This window comes from Dromaius novaehollandiae, chromosome 2, assembly GCF_036370855.1.
Source record: "Dromaius novaehollandiae isolate bDroNov1 chromosome 2, bDroNov1.hap1, whole genome shotgun sequence".
In the NCBI taxonomy this organism is placed as follows: Eukaryota; Metazoa; Chordata; class Aves; order Casuariiformes; family Dromaiidae; genus Dromaius; species Dromaius novaehollandiae.
In genome coordinates this window covers 30,432,464-30,448,834 of record NC_088099.1, presented here as the reverse complement: position 1 = coordinate 30,448,834, position 16,371 = coordinate 30,432,464, and the positions used below count along the sequence as shown (strand labels likewise).

The following is a 16,371-nucleotide window of genomic DNA, read 5'->3' as shown; positions in this document are numbered from 1 at the left end:
AGGCAATTGTTAGGCAGCAGTACTTCTCTGTAGGATTGAACCTTGGCTAACTTTGACGAGCCAAATTCTTTTCCAGAAAAACTGTGATTTAATTTGTGCCATTGGTTCAATTAACTTGGCCCAAGCCAAGAAGAACTCCAAACAATTTAATCTAAAGGTTGAGCCACTATTACTGTGGACATTTACACAGGCAGAATGTTATACACAGGGAAGACGTAAGATTCCTGCAGGTCTTTAGGGTGTCTGGCACAAGTGGGATGCTCTATCCATTCTCTTGCAATACCAAAAGCAATGCTTGCTGTGCCAACAAAGAGACCAATTAATTCCTGGACACTTTCTATTATTGTGCTACAGAATTCCATGCCAAATGATTTTGCAAAAAATGAAGTGACCTGAATTTAAAGGCAGTCAAATAATTTGATGTCTGTATAATAAAACTTGTATGTGTTTGTGTAAGGTAAAAGAATAGCAGACAATTGCATCTTAGGAGTCTTGAGTGTATGCTGATCATCTGCTGGGTTCAGGGAAGAAGTCTGAGGAAATCAAAGTTGAACAAGGCTACTTTGTTCTTTAAATTGATGCTTTTAATTAAAGAGATGTATATTCCTTTGGGAGAAACTAGGTTGGACAGGTATTTAAAACCCTTGTAAGTCTTTGCAGAACTATAAGAGTGAGTGCTTTGGGTTGATGTTAAATATTGACATATTTAGAACAATGCTACCAAGCAGATGTCATCCTGACATGTGATGGCAACATGACAGAGCAGCCTGAATAAAACGGAAGCAGTTCTGGAACACCGTGCTGTAACAGTCTCATTAGTTCCTAATCCTTGAGGCAGGAGAATACCCCTACTGTATCGAGTACAATGGGGATAGTTGGGCTAATGTCTTTGGTGGCTTAGCTTTCATTAAAAACTGTTGAATTCAGTTCTCTTTCTGACGAAGAAAAAGGAGCTGCAGAAAGTCGTGGCCTGATACAAGCACACATACACTGGGGGCGCTCCGGTCTCTCTTTGCCCAAGTTAAAGAAAACGCTGTGAATTTCAGCAACAATATTGTAATGATTTTCAGCACAATATGCTACTTACAATTCAAGTTTACATTCTGTCCTCCCTGTGTTCTCTACTAGCTTTTTTCTATAGAAAACAATTTCATTTAGGTCATTCCTTCTTTTTCTTTTCCTTGAATGAGGGCTTCAGAATTTAGTGCTGGGATTGTTAAATATGCCATTCTCATTCCCTAAGCCCTTTCTCCAGCATTGCTGCAGGTTCTGCACCCCACTTTGCAATTTCATAATGCATGTTTGTGACAGGCACATCAAACCATCCAGTTATTTTAAAATTGAGGTGAGAGAGTGCTTTAAATGTAAATTTTACTATAAACAGCGGAATAAAATCTTGCAAGCACTTCCTAGCTCTGCCAGGAAGCCAAGCTATATTTACCTCATTTTAAAATTCATCAAATACATTCTAGGTAGATTCAGATCTTCAGCATGTCTTTGAAGATAACATGTAGTGGAAATGTCATATAGTCAGTTGTGGGATTGAGCACATTCTGAGATTCTTGTCAGTGAAGACATACAGTTAGGACTGGATTGTAGAAGGAAAAGTACATATAGATCTGACAACTTAATATTGCTACTTTATTTGAAGATTTGAACAATCTGTTGCATTCAGCTCAAGAGCTTTTTAGGAAGTGCTGTACGTAAAGAGATTAGTGCCATACCAATAGCAAAATCCACATCCACTCATAAATTAAAAAAAGAGTTTCTTACAGTGCTTGGGAGAGAAAATAGAGAAGCTAATACTGTGTGTTTCTATAATAATAATTCAGAGAGGTTTCTAGATGCTGAGAAAAGATCCCTGGATATTAAGAATGATCTATAAAAATTTAGTTAGGGTTTATATGTACAAAAGGAGACACTCTCAGAAATCTCTTCCTCCTCCTGTCTTTTTCCTGTTTTGGTTCCAACCCCCCTGCAATTTTGTATCCCTGTAAACTCCATTGCTCTTATTTATAGGGTTATAGAGAGAGTGGAATAAGTCTCAGATTTCATGCTTAATTTTTTGTAGGCATCATTAAATGATTCCAGAAAATCGTTTAGACTTTTGTGTATCTGTACACACTATATATCTGCTGCTATCACGCTCTTTTGTGTTTTATTTGTAAGTGCAAGTAGGAGTCTCTTGCTTTTAAAAAGTAGGTGAAAAATAATATAATCATCTGAGTCTGCCAGAAAGATCTTTTGCTATTGCCTATATTCAGATGTGACCTCATTTTGAAGTTCAAGATTATGATTTTTAATAGCTAATAGGTTACATTCACTAAAATCATTAATTAAAAGAAATATACTAATTAATTAAAAGAGTATAGCCTAACCAACAAACTCTGTACAGGAAAGTGAAAGTGTCATATTTCTGCTACGCTCTCTGCAGCTTGATTGTGGTTTCCTAATGTTAATTTGCCTTTGATTTGTTCTAGTACATGACTGCTGCTGCACCTATGCAAGGGACCTACATTCCCCAGTACACTCCTGTGCCTCCAACAGCTGTCCCTATTGAAGTAAGTTTAACTCCATCCATGAAAACAGAGTGAAGGGGCAACACAACTCTCATCTATTACACGTCATTGTACCTGTTGTTTGAAAGGGGCCTAAAGTCACTTTATGGAATGGCAGATCTTCCTGCTTTTAAAATTAGGACTGCACGTTCTTTCTTTTTTTCCTTTTTTTTTTTTTTTTTTGGACGATTTGCAAGTGCCCTTGTTTTGCATTTGTTTTGCTGTACAGTAGGACATGGAATAAAACATCGGTGACTGTGATTATTTTTTCCCCTTGTATTTGGGAGGGAGATGGGAAAAGGCAGGAAAAGAAACCCAACAAGCAGACCATGAACTCAAAAGCAATTCCAAGAAGAGAAGCCTGCAAGAGGGTTTGATGTGATCCTTAGCAAGTATAGGTAATTGCTGAAACATTTAGCCACCAGAAAAGTGATTGAGCAATGGAAACCTTCCTCTTGTATATACAGACGTGGAGGATGCTGCACTGACTGAGTGCTTTTTCATCCTTGAGGAAGGATTCGCTCCCTCCCTCCTTGGGGCTGAGTCATGCTGATGACAGTCTAATGAGTAAGTATTTACTCAACCCTGTAGACCACAAGCTGCTGGGAGAGCGTCAGCCCGGCCTCCACCACGGTGCAGTTTCATAAGGGCAGCTGAGCAGAGCAAGAGGAGGGAGGCTTGGCATTCCTCTTCAGTGCGTGCTTCTCTTTGATGCTACCCTCTGTCATTAATAGCTTCTCCCCTACTCTGGGATAACATGAGGGGGGCCAGGCTCTCAGTACTTTTATCTTTGGTTGTGTTGGCTTTGGAGTCAATGTTATTACTACTCTGTGCTTTGAGGATGCTGTGTTAGCAGTGTCGTTGGCATGGCTCCACCAGCAGTCAAGTGGACTCATCCTGGTTTCTGCCGGTTCCCTGCAATTACCGAGATTCCCAAATCAGTTCCAGCTGGAAAGGCTGCTACTGTTTTGTCATACTGAGCTGGTCATGTTTTAGTCTTTTTTGCTTGAGGATAGTTTTGCCCTAAATATTGTTTGGTTACAAATGGACCACAGATGCCTATTTTGAATAGCCATTCTTAGGTATCCAACTGGGTAGATACAAATCCAAATTAAAAGGAGATGGTGGAATGGAGAGGGAGTGACTCATGCAGCTGTGCAGCTGCATGCTGTACTGGCCAGTGCCAATAAGAAAGTGAGGTTAATCCTTCCTGAGCCCTCCTCACCATCACCCACTGGTATATTCATGCCTGATAAAGTAAGACGGTATAGTAATTAAATATTAATTATCTTAATATATAGCCTGTCTTGTTCTGATCCAGTGATGATGATTATTGTTATTGTTAGTCTGTATTTATGTAGCATTATGAACCAGGACCTGAGTGTGCCAGATGCTCCGTCAGTAGAGACCAAAAATATGGTCCCTGCCCCAGAGAGCTTACACTTGCAAGATGAGATGGCCAGTGTCAGAGGGATAAAGAAAAGAAAGTAGACAGAAAAAGATAGTACTGGCATTCTGTTAAGCAAGAGATAAGCAGAGATAGATACCTATTTTCATTTACATTTCTCAAAAATGAAACTGATACTTTTTCACAGATAATTTAAAATAAACTACCTGTTGTTTACATAGGACTCAAATAAAAACAAAGCAAGTGCTTTGTGCTCCCTCTTCTGGCTCTGTTGTGTGCAATACAGTAATCAACTATGTTCCCAGAAGAGACCTGCTAGCATTATTAATGTGGTCAACACACCAAACATGCAACTAAAGGAAAGAAAATACAGCTTACTTTGAAAGCCTGAAAAAATACTTAAAAATAATTTTAATCAGACGGTCTGAATAGGATAAGAAATAGTGCACAATGTTAAATTCATACATGTCAGGTTTTTTTTATTTATTTTGCAAATCTGTACATAAAAAAGCTTCATTGGAGCTTTGACATAACAGATAAATATTTTTAATGTGAAATAAATTTATTTTTAAAAGGGAACATACATAAAAAGTTATACATGTGAGTGCAATACTTTTCTAGGAAGGCTAGAATACTGTATGATATGTGATAAAGCAGAGAGTGATGAGGCTAGACTCTGCCCTTACCACATTGCACATCAGACAAAATAAATGCAAAGTCACTGTGAAGCTGGGGTAGGTAAGTGAAAATCAGAAAAGCCATACATATGTTGTAATAAAAAGATAAGGGGTAAAATCCAGGCTCCACTGAAGTCAGTAGGAGTTTTGCCTTTGGCTTTGAATGGGTAGGGAACTGCCCTCAGATGTGCAGGTATTTTCCACTGCTGCCTCTGAGAGCAAAGTACTGCAGGTGTCTGTATAATAACGAAGCTTCTCACTGCTAGATTAGCGCTCTCCTTAAACTGATGGAGTGTTTTGTGTTAGCATGTGGTTCTGCTATCTCAAACTCTCTCAGCCATGCGGTGCATCTAGAGAAATACAGGGATGGTGAGCTGGTGCTGAGCTCCTTCTTGGAATTCACTGATATGAGCAAAATTAGTAAGTTTTTCATGTTCTTATTGCTTCCCTAGGGTGTTGTTGCTGATACTTCTCCACAGACAGTAGCATCTTCGTCACAGGAAGCCAGTGGTCAACAGCAACAGATGACAGTGGAAACATCCAGTGAACACGCGCCTGCATATTCTTACCAACAGTCTAAGTAAGTAGACATATGCTTTGTGACCTGAAGGATATGTCGCTTGAATATAGTGGGCCAAATTCTGCTATTTCAACAATAAAATTCAGAGTAGCTTCATTAAGTTCAGATGAGTGCTGGATATATAGCAATGTAACTGTAGAAGGTTTTGGCTGATGGCCTCACTTTGTTAAGTTGTTTTTGAGTTCCTGCCTGCAACAATGTGCTCTCTAAATGTCTTCTGCTTATTCTGGACTCTGAAAGATCTCAACAACTGCGTTAGCAATGATGATGCTGGGCTAAACTGGCATCTGGTGTCAGAGGTTATAATGAGGGCCTAAATTTTGCAGTGGTGAAAATGTTGGCATGCAACACATCTAAAGGTTAATTTCTGAAAGGATGGCTAGTGAAGCAGTAGAAATTGCACCAACTTGGTATTCAGTGCGCATGCACAACCGGTGCCATGTAGACACTGAGGGGGCAGGAGCTGGGAAGGGAAGAAGGGATAGCAAAAGGGAGGGGGAAAAGAACTGTTCATTCTCTCTCCTGTCTTCTGCTCGCTTTATTTGCTTCCCATGGAATATCTTGGAAAACTCAAGATCTAAACAGTGATGGCTGGACATAGAACATCTAAAGAGACCCTTCATCTTCAGAGTAGTCCTCAAATACTCTCTTCCTTTGTCACACTAGAACTGGTCCTCACAAAGGCTAGGTTACCTGGGCAGGTGACAGAGTACTCACAGGGACTCGTCCAAGCTGGACAGATTTTAGGAACTGTGCTGTACCCCAAATCCAATCCTTTCTAGTACATATGCATTGAATGTCAGCACCACTGTGAAAAGAGAATTACAGAGTTTTCATCTTGGGAATGGGGTAGACAAATAGTCACACAAGAATATATTTTAGATATATCAATCAATACATCGTAACATAGTACTTACAGTGCAAAAGACGTAAGATAAGAGCTGGCATAGAAAAGGTTAGAATTACACTATTCTGTCAGTTGTTTCGCTCTTTTTTTTTTGACCTCTGAAAGTTGAAGATACATTTGTTTGTCTAACAGATGAATAACAAATGGCATCAGATCACACAGCTGCCTTTTTTGGCCACCATAACATGGACCTCACTATTTCTTATGTCACTCCCTATTTGTCTATATATGTATACTACCTAAGCAGTTGATCACAGGTTTTTTGTTGATGCATCCAGTATTCTGTTTTTGGAAACACATTTTATGTGTGTGCATCCCTTCTAGCCATCAGTCTCTCTAGTGCCTATAAAAAAAAAGATGGCAAAATACTTACATAATAGAATGTGCAGAGAGTGAAGTGTATGTGACAGTACCATGCTGTTCACTTGATTTTATGATTGCATTCTGAAGGGATGTGGATCTGACCATTCCCATGTTCCAGTTCCCTTTCACTTAAGCATCAAAGCAGAAGGACATATTTTCAGAAGCCTTCATAAGGAAGCTGTGAGCAATTGATCCTGATATTTTTCCCACATGAAACTATATTGCAAATCGTTACTGAAATGATTGCTGAGTTTCTTGCTAGTGTGGTGAATTCCCAGCTTCTCAGGGAATGCGATGCCTTATGTTTCCTTGTCAGCTACTGCCTTGTGGTGATGATGGATACTGGTCTAATGACATTGGCATTAACAATCAGAGGAATTTCTTTCTTTTTTAATGACACAGGCAGATCCACTACAGATTTTTTTATTATGATTATTTCAGTTTTTCCTTCTGAAGTGTGCCCTCTTTTGTGTCTGCCAGTTGTGAGCAGAAATGTGAAGTCTGGGAGGCTATAGAAACAAACAAAATTATATACAGTTTCTCTTAAAAGAAGTCCCTATGCCTGAATATTTCAGTAATATAAAAACAAATAAAGATTTTTTTCAATTAAAATATAATTTTATTAATCTGCTCTTCCTAAGAGCACATTTATCAATAGAAAGCACCATGCCCAATATACAACAGCTATTTTCAAAGCAATACAGAGGAAATCATTAACATGACCAGACAATGATTTTATCATATATAGGCAAAGGAAAGGACAGACTGTAAAATAGTTTCATAAGAGTTAATCAGGCAGGAGACAAGTTATAACAGTGTATTCAACTACATTTATTTTCCTTGCTACAATCATGAAATTTCAGGCAACAAAGGAGGGGGAACTACTCAGAATGACCTGGGTGGTATAAGGATTTTGTTCTCCCTGTGTATGTAAAAATAAACCACAAAATTTAAAAAAAAAATCCACTTTTTTAGTCAGCGTACACATTCTTTTATTTAATATGCTGGCTGCTGTGATGGCGGATCCCACCCAGGGATGGTCAGAAATGATATTTTGGATCAAACATCTGACTGCTAGAAGTGGAGCAATCTAGCAGAAACAGTCCTCTGTTTCTGAGCAGAGGACTGTGTGAGGAAATTGCCTCAATTATTTTGACTCCACAATGCCTCTCTCCCTTGCAGATCTTTAATTTTACACATAAAAGTGTGTGCAATCTTTAAAGTGGAGTTAAATGGAGCTCTTTCCTCCTGGAAATTCCACTCCCTCACCCCTAAACAAAACTGTCTGCTGGACAGAGTGCTCTGCTTTTAAATGTGGGAAGAATTAAGTTTTTCTGGAGCCTTTTGTGGACAAACTCAATGCCCTGTTAAAGAACGTGTGCTGTGACCCTCTGATGGAAACAGTCTTTCATGTGTTTGGTGCCCACTATACTCTGAGGGGCAGTAAAATCTCGGGAGGTGAGCAGTCCAGTTTGAGTAGTCCTACTGAAAGTTATGCGTAGAAAACTGCTTTAGAAAACGGTAAGAAAATACATAAATCTTGCTTCCATATAAATCTGTTGCTAGGTTCAAAATACTAATTGTAATGCTTCGTGCAATGAAAAAGTTCTTTGGCAAATTTAATATTTAAAATTGAAGTTAGTTTTGTGTTCACCATTCTGGAGAAATAGTTCTGTGGTAAATGCTTTATGCCATCAAGATTCTTCACAATTTAACTCCTCATATTAAAATAAATCTAAAAATAAGAAAAGCAAATGCTTTAATGTTTACATTAAAGGAAAAGTGCCAGCTTTTCTTGTGTTGAGCATGAGTTGGAAGAGGATTTTTTTTAAATGTGTTTTTCTCAAAACACGCAAGTTTGAGAACTGCAGGAGAAGCAATAGCTAACCTTTCCTGATAGCCTTATACATAAAACAGTATTAAATAGTATTTATAAGTAGGATCTCTCTCTCTCCCCAGAGATCTCATACAGTCTTGCTAAGACAAGTTTTATGTGACACACTGCTAAATTTCATTAAAACCTCAAGAACACAAAATGAGAGTTATCTCAAAGAAGCTGATAGTCTAGCTTCTTCTCTGTGCTAAATTTAGAACTATTTGACATTGTATATTCAAAAAATAATATTTTGTAATTAATATAATCTTGAATGTTTTTATGGAGTTAGCCATAACTGGCTCATTAAGCAAACTGCTCCACAGTCCAACTGTTCTTGCCATCAAAAAATGTGTTCTTATTAGCAAATTGGATGTATCCTTTTATTGTAATTTTATCCTTCATTTTATTATTAGTATCCAAAATAAATAGTGCCACTTAATATTATGAAAATATTCGCTCTCTTATTGTATTACTCTTGAAATATTTACACAGTGTTAAGCCACGTATTCATCTCATTTCAGTTAGTTAGATTGCCCATTAAGCATGGTATTAACAAGAGTAAATTCATCTGCTTAGGATGTGTTAACGTCTCCAAAGCAGGAGTTCCCCATTTCTGCCTATTTTCAGCTTAGTGCTGGTATCATATTTAAACAGCTGCAAAGTTAGTTTAGCTTGGATAAGTTTTAAAGGGAATTGGGTGGAAAAAAAGGAGAGGAGCCTATTTCAAAGTTGTTTTGACTTAATGACCACTTTAATTCAATTGTTTTTACAGACAATAAACAGGACTGAAGAATGTCGGTCTGAAATCTTTGCCTTGAATGGAGAAACTTCACTGAACAAGAAGTTGGCTTCCAGTTTGCACAGGCGTCAAATGAATGCTTTTTTTTTTCTACCTTTCCCAACGAAAACAAAACGGTGTTTTTATGTGCTGTGCAAATGGTTCCGTCATGTAGTCTGACAGTTTTATTTTTGCTATAATTTTTTTTTAACTAAAGGAAAAACCCAGAGGAAAAATGCTGGGTTGACATTTCATCTGGATGAACATTTGAATTCAGAATTTACCTGGAGGTGTAGCTAGATTTTTTTTTTTAAACAGAAAAACTGATGATGTCAAAGAGGGAGCAAGTTGAGATGGAAACCAATTGTCTTCCTCAAAAATTAAGCTACTCTTTTTCTCTCATTTTTCTTCTTGTTTTAAATCTAGAGTGGGTTTTTTGGTTTTTTGGGTTTTTTGTTCTTTTTTTTTTTTAAAGAAATATTTAGGTAAGGTTTATCTTGAATCTTAATTGCCTTAATTTTAAGGACGTCAAAAGCTCTCAAGGCAAGCTGTCAACGTCTTGTTAGAAAACCCGAGAATGAATTGAAACTGCTCACACCGGTGCTGGTGCAGAAGTTTAATAGACTGAGTTTTTGGGGTGAACAAAAAATAAACTGTACAGTTTAAAAGAAAATGATTTTCTTCTTTTGAAGAAAAGTTGATGATAAAGGAACTGTGGCAACTGAAAGGATTGGAAAAATGCTGGGACTTTTATGAACTTTGTCTTAAGTGTTGACAGAAAAAATTCTAGAAGGCTAAAGCATTTTACAGTAAAGTTATTGAATTGAGAAAAAAACTTGCTGCATTATAGAGAATGCAGGGTTTTTTTTCTTGCAGAATGCAGATTTTTTTATTTACAAAGCGTGATCGCTAGCAAAAGCATTAGTGCTTTTTATCTGCAGTCTTTTTTATGAGCTTTAAGAAGTTTTTAGTCTGCTTTGCTTGTCACATTGCAAAAACCTAGCTTAAGAGCATTAAAAAAACTTAAGTAGATAGGAGCTTATGGTCAAAAAAGTGCAAAAAAAGCAATAGATAGAAGAAATTGTTGACAATTTCTGTAGTCTTTCCTAGTTGTGAACAAATGCAGCCTATGGATGGCCTATTTTATACCAAAGATGAAGTGACACCCTAACGCAGTCCAGAAGATAGAAGTTTTTTTCTTTTTTTATCTTTATTTGACCTACATGGCCGGACCAGTTCTTACTTTCTTGTTTGTTTAAACTATCTTCCACTGGTGTTTTACATACTGCATGTTTATAGTGGAAATTTCAGAATAGTTGGTACTAGAAGCTTGTTGATGGTGTGCTTTGGAGAACATCGCAAAGCAAAGGGGAGTGGGTTACCAAATAACCTATCCAGATGGGCTTTAATGTTGATGAGTTTTTCTGTTAAATTGCCTGATCTTTGGTATTTCTACTGAAACAACAGTCTTCCTTCTGAATTCCAACATACCGCAGATTCATTTCTTCACCTCAGTCTTTGTCATCGTCCAGCATGCATAGCCACCTTAATTCTGCATTTGTTTTTCAGTGATGCATTTGAATTGCCAGTTAGATGCGACAGAAAGCAACCTTGATCTTTGTTTTCAATTTAGCTCTCCTGCACAAGCAGAAATGTTGAAAATGACTTAGGATAGTATTGTCATGCAGGCGGGAAGTTAAAAATGATTCTTCTCTGCTATGATTTCTGTTGTCTTAATATGTTGGCTGACAATCACTAATTAGGCAAAAAGACACTAACTAAATTGAAACCACCAAAACCCTTTTTAGGAGTGACAGTTATTTTCCACAGAGAAATCCTGATTATAATCCTTACTTTTTCCAAACACACAAGCAAACACAAAAGGTGAGAAGCAAGTCAAAAGATGATTTTTTTTCCTTAAGGAGGCAGAAGAGAAGCAGCATTTAAATATATACATACATACATACATATCTATATATAAAAATTAAACCAAACACCTTTAAACTTTCCTCCATCCCGAAGAGAGAGGAAGCTTCATCACATTTATTGTGGTGCATTAGAGACAGGGTATCCATTAAAAATAAATAAATTAAAACATATATATATTGGATCAATCTGATTCAGCTACCCAATTCTAAAAAGAGATCTGTGTTTCCTTAACCTGACTTTTAGGGGGAAAAAAAACACAATTATTTTTTTAAATTGATAAAACAGGACCATATTTTTTAACATGGGGTGGGGGGAGGGGGTTCCCAAGTAAATGGCTGCTAGATATGCAACGTATAAAAGAGAGAAGTGGGGGCTTAAGTGGTTATTCACTGTAGGAAGAGGGCCTGATTTTCAGAAGTGGTAAAACTGCTGCTTTTTCCAAAGTAGTTGTTGAGATTCGTCACTTCTGAAAAACAGATGATGCCAAAGTAAAAGAACAACATTCACAACATGTTTTTAATTTAGAAAAAAATATATATTTTTCTTTCTGTTTCACATGCTGTCTCATTACTCATTGCTTTTTGAGAGTGGCACTTAGTTTTGTCCTTGGTAAAGATTCCCTCTTTCTTTGGAGGGCATATGGGAGAAAAAGTCAATCAAGCCTTATTTTCTTCCTTCCTACAAACACTCTCTTTCTGTCTCTCTCTGAATTCTTTGTACCAATAGAGATAACCCCAGGCACAATTCACCTAAATATGAAATAAACACATTTTGTTTCTGTATTAGTTCTAATGTGACACAAAAAGTCTCATTTACTATCAACAATGAGGCTACAAGGTAGCTACCATGTGGCTGATGAATATGCTGAGGTACCTTCTTGTTTCTATTCAGAACTCTGCTGCTTTATTTATACATTCAGAAACATTTTTGTTATTTTTTTCAGCAAATAAAGTTAAACAATCTCAGTGTTTTTTTATTAAGCCAGACAGGAAACACGGTATCATGATGCCTGTCACTTTAAAGTGTGTCAAGTGCATTCTGTGTTAGAATTGTTCAATTTTTTTGCCATGCTATAATGATTAATAGTGTTTAAAATCAAAAGAAACAAAGAAATAAAGGAAGAAGAAGATGAGGAAGAGGAAAGAAAATGGATCCCTTAAATACAATTGATGATCTTACTGATTTCAAAAAACAATGAATTGGTACTTGAAAGTGTATGAATTATTAACAATATGAGCCTTGAGTATAAGCAGTCATATATCATAAGGTAAGAAAAAGCTTATTTGGAACATACAAAATGCTCAGAAAGCAGGAACTTATCTGTAAAACTTAAAGATGAGAAAAATGAGAACAGCTTAAGTGCAGCACGCTTGCTGCATGGGTGTTGTCATAAGACAGGGATACTTGGTGGCTTCTGAAATCTAAAACTGGTTTTCTTTATGTTCTGGCTAATTAGATTTTTTTGAAGTTTTTTATTATTATTTGTTTGAATTTCTTTTTTTTCCCTTTTTTGAAGACCTGAATTTATAAAGTCAATATCTATGTCTTGCCAATTTAGCTTTAAATATCAGGAGGGTTCCTGAAAGGTTGCAGAAGCAACTCTAGAAGTCTATAAGGCAATGGTGCCTGGCCCAGCGGTCTAGAAGTAACATCAAATCCATAAGCTGAACTGCGTATGTACTTTCCATCACACCTGAATTCTTGTAAATAGTCAAATCTGGATGTTCAGGCTTGGTATTTTTGTTTTTACCTTAAAGAATAAATATAGGAGGGGTGTCAGAAAAATATGAATGATGGCTAGAAAATTTCAAATACCTGGGCTCATCACTTAACAGCTGAGAAAAAAATGGATACTGAACTGAAAAGTGGAACTGAAGAGAGAACAATGCATTGTATTAGCAGGTGCTGACCAGAGTGTAGATCAGGGCACTGAAAAAGTCTCGCTGTTCCCAGGGAGACTGCTGAGGGACTCTCTTCCTATCTGGCTCTGCTGCTGGTTTTGTAAGCACTTTTCACCTGTGACAGTTAGGCCTCAAATTGTGAATGTCCTCCTATTGCCTTCCAGTGAAACAGACTCTTGAAATGTCCCTAGCTTGTGCTTACTTGTATGGTTCTGTTTACCAAGAGACTGCCTTGGTTGTGTTGGTCAAGAAATCCAGCATAATGCAGAATGAGGCATATTTAAGAGCAATTGCATTGCATTGTATTATCTTCTGCTGTGGATGCATGCCCAGCTGTGGAAGATAAAAGCTGGTGATTAGGGAAGTGAGGGCTTAAACTTGCAATGGGCAATGGGCTTAAGCATTCAAATGGATTTTTACACAAGTAAAAAGCAAATGAAGGGTATTATTTATGTATGTATGTGTACCAAAACTCAGCAAATTTGAGGAAGCCTGCATTGTAATAAAGTTTATTTTTAATATGTCATAGTATTTGGATCTATATTATGTTGCTTATGGTACTGAAGGATGAGACTGATACTGTGTTTAACAAATTGCCTTGCTTCATAATTTTAAGCTTGATGGTGCCTCTCATGCCACTTCATTTTAATGCTGAGGTTGACATGAGTGAAGCAGGTTTAGGCAGACTGGCTGAACTCTACCTATAGTAAGAGTCATGCTAAAGAGTGATAATGTGCTTAAAGTAATGAATCAATCCATTTTTAGTGATGAGACCACATGTGTTAGTTGAAGATAGTCATGTTTGATACAGACAGGGTCAACATTTCCTTTCAAAACTTTATTTAACATGAAATTGGTCCTGATATAAAAGAAGTGCCCTAGGGTAAGGGATTTTGCCAGTCCTTCTAGGTAGGCCATGTGAACCAAGAAAACCAGTCACGGTGTGATGGAAATGCAACAGAAAACAACAAAAACATGCTGACATGTGGTATATTAGTATTTTCTGTTTAATGACATTTGTCTCTAATAATGATGATTCCTTTCATTTCTAATATGCATACACACAATCATGCATGCATACTTTCTCAGGAGGGATGAGTGAGCAGCAGACTTCTCCTCTCCTTCAGTGGAGCAGATTTCTAGAATCTCAGCAAGCAACAAAGATACAGTGTAAGGAGAGTTATTTTCCCCTTAAAGAAGCACCAACTTTCTGTGTTGCTCCTGTCACTCAAATAGACTAGAATGTTGTATGTACCCCAGAGATTTATTCACCTTTGTGCCTCAAAGCAGGCAGAAGAGACCTTTTCTTTTCTCCTTTATCAATATGTTCTTTGTTAAAATTAAACAGAAAACTATGAGATAAAAGCTGTCAAAAAAAACCCCAAAAATCTCAGTTTTGGTTTTGCTTTCCGTGATGAGAAAAAATCTTGCTTTTCTTTCAGTTCTTCTGGATTTAATTCCCCACCAGTGACAGTTGAGTTCTTTCAACCTTAATAAAAATGTGTAATGAAGTGAAAAAAGTCAGCCTATGTCAGGTTCACAGATCCTTTTTTTCTTGCAGGGCTAAATCCTGCAAGGTATAAGCACCTTCCAAGATCTGGATCTATTGTCCTTAAGAAAGTATCTGCCAGACATTAATTCTCTGCCTTTAAGTGTCTTTCTCTTGGATAATAATTTTATGAATTTGGTGGAATTTACAGTCAGTTATATTTTTAAAAGCCCCAAAATGCAGCCTAGAGATGAGAACATGATGTTTATGTAACTAAAGTATTATTAAATATGCTGTATTCCAGAGTGGAAGAAAATTCTGCTATCTTTTGGAGGCAAAACAATTGTATGTAAAACCAGGAAGCATACAGAATTCATATAGGAACTTTTAATTGTTTTCCTATTTCAAGGAGAATGAACAGATTCTGTCTGTAAGAAAAATCAAAGCAGATTTGAAGGCAGATGAACTTCCTATCAAGAAAACATGCATCATACAAATGGGACAGAGGTTCTTTAAAGCCCTTACAGACCTCACTGTAGCCAAAATGTAGAATACAGAACCTCTGTCATACATTAAATTATGAATCTTATTTATATGGGCATCTGTGTACTGATGTCTCAGAATGTCTTTGAAAGATCTGTACTGCTATGATTTTTTTTTGATGTTTTCCATTTGTATCACAATCCTAATAGCTGCCATTTTCCGACTCCTGGGGCTTTCTGTAGATCAGTGGATGTTAGGTTTAAACTTTTGTTTTCTTTGATGAAGCTTTCAATAAAAAAAATAAAGAAAAGAGCTGGGTGACTCTGTGTTCTTGTGAAACCTTCCTGCAGCGGCTTCTCAATGCCATGGCACTTGTGTTGAGCACAGAGGGACCAGAAAGGATTTTCAGCAAAGTCTGCCTCCTCCACGTCTCCACCAAAGGGCATTAAAGAATTGGAGAGACAGGATGGCTCCACTGCCCTGTCAACAGCACAATCACCCACACGTTAGAAGGTGAAATAAAGTAGAAAGTTTCTCTCACACTAAGACTGAGTGTTTAATACTAATGGGTATCTACTGTCTGGGTTGTCAGCTTTGCTCACCAGCTAGAAGAATTTGTTTCTGGGGCTTATTTTAAAGAGTGACTTCAGTCCAAAAGTTGCCGCATGGAAGACAGACAGAATACCCTTATTCACAGAATAAGGACTGCCTAGGCAGTGTAGTGCAAGCCATACTTCATCTTGAAAGGGAACTGGAAAGCAAAATGGCTCCTCAGCCACATCTCATGGGGAATGAGAGAAACTATTTGATGTTTCCCATGGCTGCTTCCCCATGGCTGCTTCGGCCGGCGACACTTGTGTGTTGTTTCTGCCCATGAGGACAGTTTGTGATGAAGGCGAGGGTGGGCAGGAAGCTTCCACTAATTCTCCCCAGCCAAATGCTTTACTCAAAAGCTGGAAATCACTGAGTGCTTCTCTTTTCCCAGACTACTAGGATCATGACTGTCTCCTTCAGCACTTCTTGTGTTTTGTGGGTTTGTCTGTACACTTTCCCTTTCATTCTTTCTGCCCAATGAAATATCCTTGGGAGAGGTTATCACTCCCTTCTGCCTAATCAGGGAAACCCAAAGAAATCTTTGGAAGATGGAGGAATGGGAGAAGGAAGGCAGTCAAGGAGGTTTTTTTAACAGCCTATGCTGAAATGTGCATTGCTGCTGGTCATGATGAGGGTGAGAGAAGAAAGGCAGGAAACAGGAGCTACAGCCTGCCCGTCACTCTGACTGGTACCTGAGGACACTGGGGAGAGCAGTGAAAGCGGGCCACTTCATCCATGTCAATGCAGGTGGCGCCAATGCGGTCTATACCTGATGCTCTGGCATTCAGGTTCCAATTTGTCACTTCTAAGACCGCTCTATTTCCAAGA

The 16,371-nt window shown here is 37.7% G+C and overlaps 1 protein-coding gene across 10 annotated transcripts in view; it reads left to right on the top strand.

Annotated features, from left to right (window-relative positions):
* Positions 1-15,261, top strand: part of RBMS3 (RNA binding motif single stranded interacting protein 3) — a 761,325-nt gene extending 746,064 nt beyond the window's left edge. For 8 of the 10 annotated variants that reach the window (XM_064506141.1, XM_064506140.1, XM_026098805.2 and 5 more), the window contains 3 exons: positions 2,481-2,561; positions 5,096-5,223; positions 9,142-15,261. In XM_064506141.1, coding sequence (XP_064362211.1) covers positions 2,481-2,561; positions 5,096-5,223; positions 9,142-9,148 — 216 coding nt within the window. In that variant the 3' untranslated portion in view covers positions 9,149-15,261. Of the gene's footprint in view, positions 1-2,480; positions 2,562-5,095; positions 5,228-9,141 lie in introns of those variants that run through there. The other 2 variants (XM_064506142.1, XM_026098811.2) reach the window with 1 other exon arrangement.
* The last annotated feature ends 1,110 nt before the right edge of the window (positions 15,262-16,371 follow it).